Source organism: Eptesicus fuscus, chromosome 2, assembly GCF_027574615.1.
Source record: "Eptesicus fuscus isolate TK198812 chromosome 2, DD_ASM_mEF_20220401, whole genome shotgun sequence".
Taxonomy (NCBI): domain Eukaryota; kingdom Metazoa; phylum Chordata; class Mammalia; order Chiroptera; family Vespertilionidae; genus Eptesicus; species Eptesicus fuscus.
Window position 1 is genome coordinate 19,090,905 of NC_072474.1, and position 17,316 is coordinate 19,108,220.

A 17,316-nucleotide genomic window follows, 5' to 3' on the forward strand; every position below is an offset into this window, starting at 1 on the left:
CCATAGATAAATGCTAATGATTATAAATACTTACAATTTTGTCTATTTCTGTTCACTTTTTAAAATGCTTTTCTTTCTAGGTACACATTTATTTTCTCTTCTAATTCATATTCAACATTGTAACTTATTTTCCCATAATAGTTTTGGCAGTCAAATGGTTTATGATGCTACTCTTTCATTGCTAAAGGTAATTTTATAGAAAATTCTTCCTTTTAATCTTTGCAAACAATAACAAATGACATGGGCCTTTAATTTCACAGATTAGTAAACATAAAGAAGAAATGGAAGTGACAAAAAAGTTTGACATCATAAGTGGCAAGGTTTGCATTTAAGTTCTTTTTTTTCTTTCTTTTATTCTGTGCTTCTCTTGTTTTGGCATCTTGAGTTTGAAAGAGAAGATGCTTATCAGTGAGGCAAGAAGTGTGAATGGGAGGCCAGGAGACTGACGTTGAGAGAGGGGAGAAGGGAAGATGGAGTGTAAGCAGTGGAGAAAGCGAGCCTGGCATGAGGAGAGTGAAAGGTGTCATCCTGGCACACTGATGCACAGTCTCAATGCCTTGTCTCCACATTCCTGTCCCTTCTCTCCTACCTTCTATTCCCCTGACTTCTTACTAAGATACAATCCTCAAGCTATACCATACCCCACTCCTTTTCCAATCCTCAAGCTATACCATACCCCACTCCTTTTCCAGGTGCTTCCAGAAAGCGTTGATCTGAAGGTATGTTTTTCTTTGTGCACTAGCATCAATGGGAGGGGTGGGGGGAAAGTCCAACTTGCAAATTAAATTAGGCCTGAAGGGGATTGTGGGACTGGTAGCAAGAACAGATCCAGGCCCTTTGGGACTGAACACTTTGACTCTGCTATTTCAGAGCAAGGGAGGAAAATAAAGGGACACGACTCTAAAGAAGGAAGTGAGAATAACAAAGTTGGTTCTTTCTGTGTGCCAGAGATCGAGATCAGTGAAGGGGAAAGAGTCCACATTGTCGCCATGGGCCTCACAACCCAGGATGAAGCCATCTTCTTTCTCCACCAGTGCAGGGTCTAAGACAAAAAAAGGGAAGACTTCAAGGAAGTCTTTAAAGCAAAAGCACCCTGAGGTAAGCACTGCTCAAATGGCCACACCCTGTGACACCTTCATCTGCACAGGGGCTCCTGTGCTGTTAGCAATATCGAAACCACAATCATACCTCACACCCAGCATCAACAAGGTCGCCAGTCTCAACACACCTGATTCTCCTGACTCCCTGCGCACATCTGGGCAGGGGCTCTGCCTGCTTTTCTCAGCACCAGTATGTCTTTGTTAGGTCCCTTAACTTACCCAAGAAGATGCCACCGCTATCCCAAGCTCAATGGTTTATTTAACTTAGTCAGTAAGCCTTAGTAGATCTCTATTAAATTAGCAAGATAGAGAATCCATATTCCAAGCACTTTCTAGGCTGTATAATCGCTAACTCATTACTGCCCAATAACTATCAGAAGCTTACCAAAGCTTCTCTAAAGGACACGCAAGTATACAGAGCATTTGCTCGTAGTATTCTCAATAGACCCCTGGACTAACTCACACTATCAGAAGCGTGCATGCAAGGATTATCTGCTATTGCTGTCTGTTTCCACAGCCTCCTTCCCCAATGATCAGAATTACTTTTGCTGGATCTGCGGCAGTGCAATTCATCTCCATAAAGGGCATGTCCAGAAGTAGCTCTGTGGTGTTCAGTTCGACGTTGGCTTGTTAGGTGGACATTGCTGAGGCACTGCTCATGGCATTACACAGCGCCTCCCTTTACGTGGGCTTTTGGGGAACTTTCTTCTGCCCTTCGTTATGGGACCGGTTGTATTTCTCTGAGCAATTGATCTTTCCTCTGTGCACTGTGAATTGTGTAACTAGTCAAGGCTCCTCTTCCACACTGACTCTCAGGAAACTTAGAAGTCACTTGGTGAGTCACCTAGCCAACGCATAGCACTTCATGAGCCATCTGCCTGGGAGTTGGCATGAGATGCCCAGATCTCCGCCTGCATGTTTGATTTCCCATACGCAGTTTTTTCTCCACATGTTCCCATGTTCTTCCTCCTTCTCCCACAGAGGGCAGAGCTGCCTCCCTAACACTCAAGGCACAGAGGGAGGCACAGAGCAGAACCCTGCTCCTGCGTCATCCTTGCTCCACTGGGCACAGAAAGATCTGGGCATCTCATGCCAACTCCCAGGCAGATGGCTCACTGCTCGTAGCCAGCAGAGGAGTGAGACAACAGGTAGAGAGAGGCCAGGGGTTGAGAAAAAGCATTGTCTTCTAAAAATATTTTCACTTTGCAGAAAGTTAGGAAATCTAGTCAGCTGGAAAACGATGTAATTTCTCAAGGAGGAGAATGACATTTGGGGGGAAATTTGACACATGACTGGCCAGTGTTTGGGTTCTAGAAGATTTTTTTTAGAATCCAGGTCTTGGGAAGCTTTTAATTTTGATTCACAAAAGAACAACAAAACAAAGACACAAGCAAGAAAGAACCCTGCCTGAGTAGGTGATGCTGCCTGCTGACGGGGCAGGAAGATCAGCCATTCTGGGTGAGGGGCTCTAGTCCACGCCTTGGACTTAGTAAGCCTGTGGTCAAGCCAGCATCCGTTCCAGGAGGCTCTGCCAGCTGCCAGAAATCAAGCTGAAGGGCCGGCTCTGTGTGTCAAGGCTCTGAGATGAACGTGGACAGGGCTGCCCAGCAGAGTTAGCAACTGGACAGAGTGACGGGGCCTGGAGCCCGAGATGACAGCAGCAGGGGGAGCTGCCCCCATTCCCACAGCAAGCCCAGGGCTGTAAGTCAGCCCCAGAATTCCAGTTTAGAAACTCCTCAATTTACAGATCAAAACTGAGTTTCCAAAATCGCAGCCACAAGGGACAGGCATACTGCCTGTTCACACAGAACACACACAATAAAGGAGAGACAGAGGTAGACAGGATCTCTGAGAAGAAGTCATTTCCATAGGATTTTCTCTTAGTGTAACAGTTTTTCCTTCTGACTGCTATTACGGTTATCTTGCTGTTGCCAACACATAACAGTACGTTTTGTTAGCTGGGTAGACTCTGAAGTTAATGTGTAACAATAAGTGAAAATTGGACCGGGGGAGGGGAGAGATGACGTAACCTGGTATTCCATCTTTATATTAATTAACTTGATTTTACAGCGTAATGTAGTTTTCTAGTTCACCGTTATTACTAGCATATGTACTTTTGTTGTTATTAATAATTCTGTTATTATAAGGGCTCCCTTATATCACCTTCCCATGTAGTCTATTCTTCACCATAGGTTAACTATAGGCACTCTGGTTATAATTTTTCTGTTTCTCTCTTTTAAATATTTTATTATGTTGAGATAGTTGGACACCTTAAAAATGATCTTTAAAGGTTTGATAATACTACCACGTGTAAATGACCAAACGGAGAGCTTGCTGCAGGAACTTTTAAGTCAGTCATTTAACTTATCCAATTAATCATACTTATTTTTTGAAATCTGTGTCATTCGGTGGGAACAGCACACATGTTTCACTCTGGAGTACACAGTGATAAACTGAGTGTTTAGCCAGTCTGAAAAACGCGATATGAACATTGCTGTCTGATTTCTATTTATGAGCGATTTCACAACTTAAAATTTGTATTTGTACAGTGTTTTGTGCAAAGTTTATTTTTTGATATCTGTAAAGCATTTCAAATATTAAGGTTTCACAGAACAAGGTTAAATTGGATTTCCAGGTCCCCCTACCCCACCCCCACAGCCAGGGTAATTCGTTAATTGAGGTTGCACCCAGTGAATGCTTCCCTGGAAGATTTCTGAGCGTCCGTGGGGTAACCTGGTCTATGCTGGCGGAACATATGGTGTGTGCTCAGATCCGCAGAAAGCAGTAGGACCCTTCTGTGTGGGAAATGGGACATGGGACAAGGTCAGTTATGTTCCCATTCTTAAAGTGCATGCAACACAAAGCAATTTGTACTTGATACAAGACTTTAATTAAAACTCTAGAACATTCTTCTTTTCATTCCAGAATTGTTAAGTGAAATATTTTTTGCAGTAGTTTTGCAATTGTGACCATAGTGACCCTTCAGGCTAGTATTTTTTAAAAAGTTATTATTATAGGATATAGAATTATTATTATTATTATTATTATTATTATTATAGGTATCATAGGCTATGTGGGTGAAAGAAAAATCTTTCTTTCTGAAACTTCCCATTCCTTTCCTTTACAACCTGTTTATTTGACTCACTTGCACATGAAGTTTAAAATAAATACCGTCTGAGAAGAAAATTGTTTCATTATTTCATTCTTTTTTCCCTTGGCTTGGTTTGATAAAGTAGACATTTAATAGTTTACAGAGCATTGTGGCAAAGTCAGCATTTTGCTCATTGTTGATCTGGCCCCAGGGGGTGGTGCAGAAATACAGAGATAGGACAATTCTGGACACGTGCATGGTCTTCAGATGTTGTCAAAGAATATTTACTGTATTTTGATAGATTGTGTTGACACATAATTCCCCTTATGCTGTATCTTTATCTCATATTATGAATAACTTTAAAATACAGAGGTAATTGAAGTAATATACTACAATTACTTGCTTTATTTTAAAATAAAAATTTTCATTTACCATTAAAATGAGTTCAACTTTAGATTCTGTTCTCAGAGAACTGAAATAGAAAATCTATTTAAAATTCAACTGAGATAGAGTAATATCCTATTTAAAATTCAACTGAAAGGTGGCTTTTACTTTCTACAGCATTTTAAAGGGATTATAAATTTATTAGGTCATCTGGAAAACCAGATGGGCTGAGCCCCAAAATGGCACCAGCTCCTACAGCATTTTATTCTGAATAGTTTAATGACAAATTGAATACCTTCCATTTGTATTTGGAACTAAAAATATTTTAGTGAAAATAATATTTAATACTTGTTGCACAAATAAGAAATTTTATTGCTAAAATCACTTGAGGGGTTTTATGCTTTGTCTCTTATTGTGTATTTGTTGGGGAATGATTATAAAATTTTATTTGTAGAATTTATATTTCAGTATCATTTGACTTGTGGACCTAAGATATTACCATGAAAATCAGGAAAAGATAAATTTGAGATTTGCATCAATTTCTAGTCTTCCTTAGACATTTTCAGTCATGGGGTCAGATGGTAGGTCCTGACCACGTGTGACATCATCCTTGGCTTTTGGGAGCCCACAAAGCAGCCATCTTACCCCCGACTGCTTGGTGTTGCTTCATTCCATCTGCCTGGCTTTAGCTGTGGTCTTCTCTCCAGTTCCCATTGGGAGCTGAGGCCAGTCTTGAATACCAAGTCATTCGGCCAGAGTCCTGACACTGCCCAGACCTGGGTCTTACTCCCAGAAGACTGAACAATTTGAACTGCTGTCACTCATCCTAATTGCCATTATTAATTCTGTTGCTTGGTGCTATGAGTTATATTATAGTACTGCTTCAGTACTCATGCTCAAGGCCAGAATCAAGCCCAAGGTACCTACACCCTTTTGGACACAGGCATTGGACTGTCATCTACCCTTTTTGGATCCAACACTAGCGACTTGTTAGTTTCTCCAGCCCTGATTTCTTCAGGCCTAGGGTCTCCAGGTCCCAGCTTTCTCTTCAAACCCTAAGGATGTTTATGTAAGTTACAACGCCTATCAATTTTTTTCAGGAATGTATTTTCATGGAGGGTGGTATTTAAACTTTTCCTCATTTGATACCCTTTGTTTTCTTTTCCTCAGTGTAATCTCTTCTTGTTCATCAAGAAAACCTTAAATAAAACAAAAAAATTCATTGACCCTGTCCTATGTGGCTTAATGGTTTGAGTATCAGCTCGTGCACCTAAGGGTCTCAGGTTCGATTCCTAGTCAAGTGCATGTACCTGGGTTGCAGATTCAATCCCCAGCCTGGTTAGGGTCCATGCAGGAGGCAACTGATCAATGTGTCTCTCTCACATTCATGTTTCTCTCTCTCCCAGTCTCTCTCTCTCTCTCATATCCTCGGGTGAGGATTAACAAAAACAAAGTTATTAGTTTTTTCAAATTTACTCATGTATTATATATCACTCCTAACTTGAATATCTAATTAAACTTAATCAGTGATATCTCACTGAATTGATTTAATGCTAGCCAAATCTAAAGAGTTCTTAAGTTTTCTGAGCCTGTGCAACCCTTACAGAATTAAGATGCTCTTTTATTTAGGCTTTTAAAAACCTTGAAAATAGATTGAGGATCCTCTTCATCAATCTCAAGTGGGATTCATTCCTTTGTTGAATATATAAATATATATAAATATCAAGAATAGAAAGACAAGTTACCTACAACCAATGTTATGGAGTCCAGCTAATCTGATGGGTGAGAGTATATGGTAAACCCATATTTGGTTTTATGCCACCAGAATTGGTGAGCATGTGTCTAGGCAACGTAGAGTGTAATTCTGCTTGTCTGTTTCTCTAGTTGAGAATATGCAAGTGGATTTTGATTAAGATATGTAGCATTTCTATCTAGTTTACATTAAATAAGTCATAAGCATATTTGAAAGGTAATTTTTATATTAAACTTGGAAAGATTTCAACACACGATTTCAGATTCTTATACCACCATTGGAAGAGCTAGAAGAATAAGTGTTAGGAAAACAACAAGAAAGATTTCAGGTTAAAGTACCCAAGCAGCTGGTTGATAAGAGATTAATAAGAAGTCAGTACAATTTTAGGTATTTTGAAATCTCCCACCAAATAGCTTTGTCTCAGCAGTAAAGAGAGTGTTTATTGAATGCTCTTCAGAAAGTCACTATGAAATTCATATAAGCAAGTTCATTGGTCTTGATTTAAATGTCTTTGCATAGTCTTCCTAATGTTTCCAACAAAAGTACAGCTTTTTAAATTCCTGACACATTGTACCCTTCAAAATTGTAAAGTTTAATAATAAAGATGTAGACACACTTTAACAGCTGATAGCTCAATTGATGTTTCTTTCTTTTCAGATTTAACCCATTGGAATATACATCTTGGGGGGACACCCTGTAGATATTTTCATGTAACAATAACTGATATAATTTATTACAGCAAGATTTGCATTTGATATCGTCATTTAAACCATTTCTGGAGCTTTCATTTCTTTATGTAGACCTAAGTTTCCGTGTGGTATCATATTCCTTCTTCCTGAAAAACTTTTTCCCCCCCAAGTTCTTATAGTACAGATCTGCTGGCAATGAATTCTCTCAACTTTTGTTTGTCTAAAAAAATTTATTTTGTCTTCATTTTTGATATAACTATTCCAAGTGTAGAAGTCTGGATTGACATTTTTATTTTAATGCTTTGAAGATGTAATTCCATTGTCTTTTTGTCTTGCATAGTTTTTGAGAAAAAACCTCCTGTAAATTTTCACTTTGTTTCTCTAATGTGTCTTTTACTTTGGAATGCTTTTAAGATTTTATCTTTGCTTTTCAAGATTAAATTATAATGTTCTTCGGGTGTTTGTTGTTTCTCTCTCTCTCTCTCTCTCTCTCTCTCTCTCTCTCTTCTCTCTCTCTCTCTTCTGAGTGAACTTTGAAATTCTGGAATTTGTGGTTTGATGTCTTTTGTTAGCCTTTGACCATTATTTCATTTTTCTCTTTTGCCCCATTCTCTCTCCCTTATCCTTCTGAGACTCCAAGTACACCTATGTTCGACTGTTTGGTATTGTCCCACAACTCTTGGATGTTCTGCTTAGTAATTCTGAATTTTGTTTTCCTCTTTGTTTCAGTTTGGGGAATTTCTGTTGACTTACCTTCAAATTCACTGATTGTTTTCCTCAGCTGTATTGAGTCTACTGATGAGTATAACAAAGTAATTTTGAGTCTACTGATGAGTCTAACTAATAAATATTTCATTTTTGGTATTGTCTTTTTTAGTTATAGCATTTTCATTTGACTTTTTTTTTGCATTGCATTGTTTTTTGTTTATTATTATTTTTTAAAATATATTTTTATTGATTTCCAGGGAGAAGGGAGAGGGAGAGAGAAGTAAAAACATCAATAGTGAGAGAGAATCATTCATCAGCTGCTTCCCACGTGCCATGCCTACAACCTGGGCATGTGCCCTAACCGGGAATTGAACCATGACTTCTTGGTTCATAAGATGATGCTCAACCACTGAGCCACAGTGGCTGGGATCCATTTGACTCTTATATTTTCCATCTCTATGCTGAAATTCCCTATCATGTATCATGCATGTTATTCACCCTTGGTCCTAAGTTCTTGAACATTTGAATTATAGTTATTTTAAAGTCCCCATCTCATAGTTCCAAAATCTGGGTCATCTTTGAATCTGTTTTTGTTGATTGCTTTGTCTCCTGACAATAGGTTCTTCTCTCCTTGCTTTTTTGTGTGTCTCATAATTTTTTTTAATGCCAGACATCATGTGTAGACTAGTAGAGACTGAAGTAAATAGTGTTCATACCTGGAAATGGCATGCCTCTTCTTTTTTTTCTTTTTTATCCCCACCCAAGGATATGTTTATTGATTATAGAGACAAAATACATCTTTGTGAGAGAGAAACATTGATAGGTTGACTCCCATATGCTCCCCAACCAGGGCTCAAACCCATAACCTAGCTGTGTGCCTCTCCAGAATCAATCCCACAACCTTTTTGGTGTATAGAATGATGCTCCGACCAACTGAGCCATCTGACCAGGGTGACACACCTCTCCTTATGTCAGGCTATAAAGAACTGAGCCATATAGCCAGAAGTGTTGAGTTTGGTTGTTGCTGTGGTTCATTTTAGGGGACCACAGACTAGATATTCCTTTTGTGATAGGCAAGTGTCTATAGAGTGGGAGTGTGTGCTGTTCCACCCTTAGCTTTCAGCAGAACCTGTCCACCTGTGCCATAGAGTGGTTCTCTCTTTATGTATCTATTCCTCCCTTGGTAATAGACTGCTATTGCCTGGTACTTCATAAGTGAGGGTAGAGATGTTTTTTCCTTGTTCTAATCAAAACACAGTCTCTGGGAAGTGTTATATGCTTGGCCCTTAGAGGTGATCTTTCTCAGGATTCCTGTCCCTCTTCTCTGTGGCAGTCAACCTTTGCCTTGTGCCTAAACTTGACCTTGGTTAGGTGTTCCTATCCCTGCTGCAATAGTAGGAAACTCCACTTGGTATTAGTACAGTCTCTAAGGCATAAGATAATTACCAACCCCTCACCCAGAGGAGGAGAGTGTTTCTTTTATTTTTGCCCTTGCCATATGTGTTCATCTGTGCTATGTTAGTAAGAGCTCTGATGCTTTCCCAGCCTTTTGTGAAGTAGACAGGGCGTGGTGCCCAACACTTCTCCACTGATCACCTTCTTTGAGTGTGATTGGCCAGAGAGTTTGCTTTTCCTCTTCCAGGAACTTCAGTCTTTTGTTTCTTAAGATAAAAGGGCTTGGGAAGATACTTTTCTCTTAGCAGCAGCTGATCCCCTCCCCAAGCCTGCACCATCATAAGTCTCCTGCCCTGCCCTCAGTTTTTCTCATGAGCATCTTGTAGGAGACAGTGAATAAAGCTGTGAGCATGAACTCTTCTATAGCATGTACCCCCAGCTACTTCAGACTGCTCTACTAACCCATAATGCCCTTCAGTAGTTCTTTATATTTTAGCTTGTTATTTTTGTATCTGCTTGTGTTACTACTGGTATGGTACTGCTTCTGCTCTTGGTAAGACTGTTCATAGGTCATAACTCTCCTTGGAAAGACTCACTCCTCTAGAATGCAGGTTTCCTGGTTGTGACTTCAATTCTCTGATAGGTTCAAGAAAAGTTGCCGTTTTGTAGTGTATCTGAATTTTTCTTGTTGTTAATCTTGGGATGGTATTTTTTTTTCATCCTATGGGAAAGCAAGAAGTCTGAATTTGTTATATAAAACAGATTTATACTTATTCAAAATTTGCTCAATAAAGAAAGAATCTGCCGCCTTGAGATAATCATTGAAATCCTTTGTGAACATCCTTTCAGACAAAACTTGATGAAGATTTGCATGTACAACAAGATATGGGGAGCTTCATTCAATACCACTGAATATATATAACCACTCATGTTCAGTATTTCACTCCATAGAAGTAGCAAAATTTAGTTAACCAATTTCTACCAATGTGCTGATGCCTTCCTGAAATATTGTTTCTCTTCTATTGCTGTTATAAACAATGGTTTCATAACCTTTAATAGAGGTATTTCCATCATGGAAGTGTTTGGATTACAAATTTTTTATATTGAATAATTTCATAAAGATGTGAAGCTGCTTCTATATACTGATTTCCTGCAGTGAACATAAAGTCTAGGATAATCTGGAGCCAGGTGAAGAGGCCAAGCCCCACCTTGACTTTGATGGGCTTCCAGGCCTTTGAGAAGATATGCCTGAAGTTTGCATATGGCCTGGATCAACCTGGATTCCATAAGGCTTCATAGCTCAGTCACCTGCCAAAACGTTTCTGAGGCCCTGGGCAGACATGGAGTAGCACCCTTGAGGCACATGAAATGAGGAAAGTCTTGTCCTATTTTTTTTTTAGAAGTTCTTCAGCTTAATGTTCTTGTTAGAAGCGAATTTACTAGTGTTATATGTAGACAAATATTTTGTTTTGACTTTTGGCCTACACAATGCTTAGTGATTGCTTGCATAAAGCCTATGTTTTAGTCTCAATGTTCCTAATTCTCAAGTCTCTTCTCTCCTCTCTTCATGTGGCTTTGTCACTCCCTCCTCCCACTAACCACCACCCATTGGCACAATACTGGTGTTCAAAAAGAGTTGTTTGCTTAGGAGTTGAAAAGAAAAAAATACGTTAATTAAAAGTCAAGATTAATGAAGTTTTAGAGACAAGATCACTTTCAGAATGCGTTAGGAAGATTGTTTTGATAGTAATATAATTGATGATTAAAGGAGAAAGAGGCATTAAGGCCAGAAAGAATGGTCAAAGTTTCAGAAGAGGTATGTTTGTGGAAATTAGAAGAAATGACAGAATGTAATGACTCCTTCATTGACAAGGAAAAAGAGAAAGAAGACATGATAAGGAATATGGTTTCTCTGTGTTAGTTAATACGCATCATTGTACTTCTTCTGTTATTACAAACCTTGGCTGTTCATTCTTAATTTATATGTTTATATTTATGAAATGTTTTAAAACAATTTTAAGTGCTTAAAATGGGAAACAAATTTAAGAATTATAACTTCTGTTATAAAGAAATGTCATTTCTTAATTTTATGAATTTTTAGTTATAAATATATATAAATTTAAAAGAAAGTGAGAAATATTTGTAAGAAATTATTTCTAATCACAACTTTTGATTACCTTTATAGTTGTTAATTTACATTTTCCTACTTAGGAAGCTATCTACTTTTATATTAATATTACCATTCATTTTCACCTCTAGCTATTGTTCAGCAATCCAATATTTGTACCTGTCAATGCAGTAGCTACATAAAGACCAGCATGTGTATTCCAGAGAAAGTGGAATGTCAGCAGCTGACAAAACAAAATGACAATTTAATGTGGACAGAGCCAGTATTCAATATAACATGCTATAGCAAAGTTGAAAGTTCAAGTCAAACTAGAGAGCAAACACTCTAGTCTACTGTGGTGCTTTTTTTTTTTTCTTTTTCCTGAAAAGAAAAGCTATCTTTGTCATTATCACTGTCAAGAGTATTGTCTTTTGGAGAGATTGAATAATTGTTTGCTTTACAGAAAATATGCTTTAGTACAGTCTTATCTCTAGCATAGAAGCCAACATTTTATGAGAATCAGGAAAAGGGACCCTTGAAAATTTTTACTATATGTGAATTTAAACACAGAGTCGTTTTTTATAAACTTTCAATTACTGATATGGCTTTAGATATAGTGAAATAAATAAATATAAATGCCTTTCCACATGAAAGCTTATTTTGTTTTACCAATTTGTTTTTCTAACTTTCCATGGATTAATTTTTAAAATTTGAGTCATTTTTTTCTCTGATACCATATTGGCAAATGCCCTCCAAAGCTTGTGGCTCTGTCCCCACTGATTTCCTAGGTTCATATTAACCAAAATGGCAGTGAACTCACTCTCAGCTTGTGCCCTGGGAGCGAGGCATTTGAAGTGGATCATGCCCTTTATTTGAGAAAAAATAGGTGGAATGACCCCCAAAAGTGCATGTCCTCAGTGACCGTGGTGACCCCCACGTTTTTGAAGCCAAGGAAGGCTAATGATAACGAAGACTTTTCATTATTTTTGTCACATTGGTGTTGTTGTGCCTTAGACTTTCTGTTTGGCTAGCTTCCTGTCATGTGAGCCTTGGGAGGCCAGTCACTATACTGGTGGTGGTAGGTGGCAGTTTCCTCTAGGAAGTCTGAGATACAGTGTGGACAACTAAGGGAAAAATTATTGGGGTAGTTCTAGGGTCACCAAAGAGCTCTTCAGGACTGTAGGGACTGATGGCGTAGGAATTAGCGTTTATAGAACTAAGAGTAATGGGTTAGGGCCCAAGTTCAGGATTAAGCCAGTCCTGAGAATTCTATCAGCCAGGGATGAATCAGAACTACAGGTCAGCTGTGCCTAGGCATAGCCTTCTGTCCCTGACCTTATGTTTTTCCATTTCTATAAATTTCATGAATGGCCTTATTCAAGCCTTTAGCTGGTGACTCCTAATACTATCTCTAGAACTGACCCCACTCAAAAATTCCAGGCCCTTGTCCCAATTGCCTATCGTGGGTTTTTATTTGATTGATTGTGCCATGGGTACCTCAAACTGTATCTGAAACTGCATTTACCAAATTCTTCCTTAATAAAAGGAGAAGGAGGAAGAGGAGGGGGAAAAGAGGAGGGGAGGAGGAGGAGGGGGGAGGAGGAAGAGAAAGAAAGTGAGACAGAGAGAGAGAGAGAGAGAGAGAGAGAGAGAGAGAGAGAGAAAACTAGCACACAAAATTGTCCCTATTTCTATTATTTTTTCTTATCATAGTGAATAGTACCATTCTCCATCTAGTTGCTCAAATAAGAAATTATAGGCAGTTCTCTTCTCACTCAAAAAGTGCCCTAAATTCTACCTCTTCCATAATTCCTCTCAAATATATTTTCTCTGCTTCAGCCCTGTTTTGTTTTCTATTGTATCTTCAGTGCTTTGAATGTTTCCTGGCACAAAGTAGGAATTGAGCAAATATTTAGTGAGTTGAAGAACAAAGAAAATAAACAAAGCCATTAGCCCTGTAGGAAACAGTTACTTTAGGAAACAGAGACAACCTTAAGAGACATTTTAAAATAAATACATTTTGGAAAATATTCAAGGGAAACTTTTATCCATTAATCAGGACAGGCTGCTATGAAAAAAACAACAAAACCATCTGAGGAAAAGAATAATTTATTGGAGATAACAAATTTTTTTAAATGGCAATGGGCAGCGTGAATAATAAAATCGACACAGCTGAAGATCTAATTAATTAAAGTGGAAAAAAGTCTCAAATAGTGTAAAATAGCAGACATAAATTATGAGGAAAGTTAAACAGTAGTTGCTACAAGAAAATAAAGCAAATTATTCAAAAGGAAAAAATGTTTGAACCCTGATTCTTATATTCAGCTAAAATCTCAATTGAGTATGAAAAAAAAGATATGCAGGATGATATGGACACAATAAAAAGGAGAAACTAGGTATTTCTCAGAAGTGAGGGAAGCTAGAAAAAATTAAAAGTTGAAACATTAACACTTGGAAGAGACTTTTTTCAGTGGCAAAGTTTAGTAACAGGTTTACACTTCCTTCTCTATGGATAGTTACAATTACTTAGGCCTGTAATAACTGGTATTTGCATAAACACACTGTTAATGTTATTTACTAGATCTAAGTTTTTTAGAGTCAGTGTGTAGATGAAGCATGGAGGACTTAATTATAGTTAGAGAACAATCTTATAAACATTGACAATATAAAAATAACATTGTTTCTAAAACCTTGGAAATTAGGTGAGTGAATATGTTGGAAAACATAAAAGTCTAAATAAATTTCCAATTTTTCACAGGGAGGAGTTAATATATCAAGTATACAAGTTTTTATATATCAAAATCATAATAAAAGCAACAACAGGCAGGTGGGGGAGAAGGTGGAAGGTAATGAGAATGCTCTAAAATCTTAATCTTTATTTGTGGGGAGCCCAAATCAATAAAGGCTATTATCCTATATAATCCTATATAATAAAAGCCTAATATGCTAAGTGTCTGACCATTTGTTTGACCATTCGACCAGTTGCTATGATGTGCACTGACCACCAGGGGCCAGATGCTCCAACCGGTAGGTTAGCTTGCTGCTGGGGTCCAGCCAATTGGAACTGGGCCAGATGGGCCTGACATGCCATGGAGCCCTCCCACGGTCCCTCCCCAGCTCCGATCGTGCATCAGTGGGGTCCCTCAGCCTGGTTTGTGCCCTCTTGCAATCTGTGACCCTTCAGGGGGTGTCAGAGAGCCGGTTTCAGCCCTATTCCCACAGGTCAGGCTGAAGGATCTCACTGGTGCATGAATTTGTGCACTGGGCCTCTAGTTTATTTATAATGATAATGATGAGAAAAACTAAAAATAAAAAAACAACAACAATGCCTTAGCTTCTGGGAAGAGTTATATGTTCATGTATACTATTTTATTTGCAGTTTGTTTTTTAAATATGTACCTATATTATCATTTAAAAATCTAAGATAATATGAATGAAGAAGTCAGTAGCTTAGTGTATGTGAAGTGTCTGACACAAAGTAGGCACCCAACTATAGTTTTTATGGCTGTTATTAAAAATTTTATTTTTATATGTGGTAGCTGATGTCAGCTGTGTTCTCTCTGTCCCTTCAGATACAAATAAATTTGGATCAAACCAATTTTGTGCTTTGTGGGAGCCTAGAGTGTGTCCTCTGGTGTCTGCAGATGCCACAGTATCATGGTGGTTGTTGCTGTGAATGGGCTCCTTCCACCGAACTCAGGCACATTCTGAGTCTCATTGTGCCCCGCTTGCCATCCCAGTTCACACTTAGTTTAATTAGATGCTGAATTCAACCCAGTTCTGTGATTTCTACTAAAAGCATCCACTCACATGACACCTTTGCATTTGTAAGTTTGAGGAGGTTGAAGAAGGTTAACTGACAGGGACAGTTTATATCACTAAGATGCCATTTCAAATTGAATATTGCACATCACCCCTGACAAATGATCAGTTGCAACTTCACCACATATCTGCATCTCTAGCTCTGTGGCCTTGCCTGACCATTTTCTCCTTCTCTATCTCTCTTCTCAGCTTCCACTTCTGATTACTTGGGGGAGCTTGAAGTCCCTTTTATTTTATTCTGCAAGACTCTCTGACTCCTACTCCCATACCTGACTCCAGATGCTACTTGGTAGAGCCTACCCTATGAAGATGGGCAACAGATCAAGGGACTTTTGGGTCACAGAATCCACTAGAGAAGTTAGCGGTGGCAATAAGGGGCACTTTTTCTGTCTATTGTTTTGGAATACAGCAATAACTAACCAAGCAGATTTTTATATTCAGTATTTTCTCACTGCCATCTACTCTTCTTATCATCAGAGAAAGAGATAGTAACAAAAATTCATCCTGAGTATCACCTATATAATAAAGAGGGAATATGCAAATTGACCATCACTCTGCCACAAAGATGGCGGCGCCCACAGCGGAGGTGGGGAGCAGGGGAGGGTGTTTCCCTAACACAAGATGGCTGCACTCACAGTGGAGGCTGAGTTCCCGTAACGAGCCTTAACGAGCAGGGACCTGAGGCTGCGCCTCCCCCTCCCCCAGGGGCTAGATGGGACCTCAGGCCACTCCCCCCACCCTGGTGCCAGGCCAGGGGACCTCAGGCCACACCCCCCATCCAGCAGGGCTTGACAGGGGACCTTAGGCCGCACCCCCCACCTTGGCACCAGGTCAGGGGACCTCAGGCCGTGCCCACCCCACCTGGCAGGGCTTGATGGGGGACCTCAAGGTGCAGCCCTGCACTGGTGCTGGGCCAGGAGACCTCAGGCCATGCCCCCTACCCTGGCACCAGGCCGGGGCACCTGAGGCTGTGCCCTCCGCCTGGTTGGATTTGATGGGGGACCTCAGGCCATGCCCCTGCCCTGGCACCAGGCCAGGGGACCTGAGGCCGTGCCCACCCACCTGGCAGCGCTTGACGGGGGACCTCAGGCCACACCCCCTGCCTTGACGCCAGGCCGGGGGACCTGAGGCCACACCCCCTGCCTGGTGGGGCTTGACAGGGGACCTCAGGCCACACCCCCCACCGAGCAGGGCTTGACAGGGGACCTCAAAGTGCCCTGCCCCAGTGCTGGGACGGGGGACCTCAGGCTGCTCCCCTCACCCCAGGCCAGGGAACCTCAGGCCATGCTCCCCACCCAGCGGGGCTTGATGGGGGACCTCAAGCTGTGTCCCCCACCCCGCAGGGCTTGACAGGGGACCAGAAGGCATGCCCTCTGCCCCAGCCCTGGCTGGGGGACTGGAGGCTGTGACCATGCCTGGCAGGGCTTGACAAGGGTGTGACTGGCCAGGTCTGGATCTAGCGCAGTGGGGGTGGGACCAGCCGGGTCTGGGTCTCACATGATTTTGAGGCTCATGTGGGTGGGCGAGGACTTGACTCTGGGTCCCGTGGTGCACCCCAGACTCTGACAGGAGGAAAATTTTCATATATATTTTACTAATTTTCTTTCATCTCTGACACTTCTATTATAGAGAAAGGGCAAATAGCAATATTAAAATATTTCCTCTAATTAATCCTCTTTTAATGTGCACGAATTTCATGCACAAACCCACTAGTTTAAAATAAAAGATTGTTTTAAAGCTTGTGTCTTCACAGATAATAACTGCCCATTTCATTTTTAAAAGATATAATGGTAAAATTTGACCACTATATAATGGCAGTGTGATGTATTTTTTAAAAACTATAGTGGGAAAGTTCATTTTAAAGGACTATAATTGCCCAATTGCAAATCTATATATATACTAGAGGCCCGGTGCACAAAATTCATGCACGAGGGGGGGATGGTGTCCCTCAGCCCAGCCTGCACCTTCTCCAATCTGGGACTCCTCAAGGGATGTCCGACTGCCCATTTAGACCCGATATGGCCTAAACGGGCAGTTGGACATCCCTCTTACAATTCAGGACTGCTGGCTCCCAACTGCTCGCCTGCCTGCCTTCCTGATTGCCCCTAACCGCTTCTGCCTGCCAGCCTGATCACCCCCTAACCACTCTCCTGCCAGCCTGATTGATGTCTAACTGCTCCCCTGCCAGCCTGTTTACCCCCAACTTCCCTCCTCTGCCGACCTGATCACCCCTAATTGCCCTCCCCTTCAGGCTTGATCGCCCCCAA

The 17,316-nt window shown here is 40.4% G+C and overlaps 1 protein-coding gene across 1 annotated transcript in view; it reads left to right on the forward strand.

The window, feature by feature from the left end:
- The window catches only part of C2H10orf67 (chromosome 2 C10orf67 homolog), a 112,976-nt gene that overhangs the window by 70,512 nt on the left and 25,148 nt on the right, over positions 1 to 17,316 (forward strand). Inside the window, exons 10-12 of the mRNA XM_054724761.1 lie at positions 261 to 320; positions 693 to 719; positions 949 to 1,098. Coding sequence (XP_054580736.1) covers positions 261 to 320; positions 693 to 719; positions 949 to 1,098 — 237 coding nt within the window. The remainder of the gene's footprint in view (positions 1 to 260; positions 321 to 692; positions 720 to 948; positions 1,099 to 17,316) is intronic.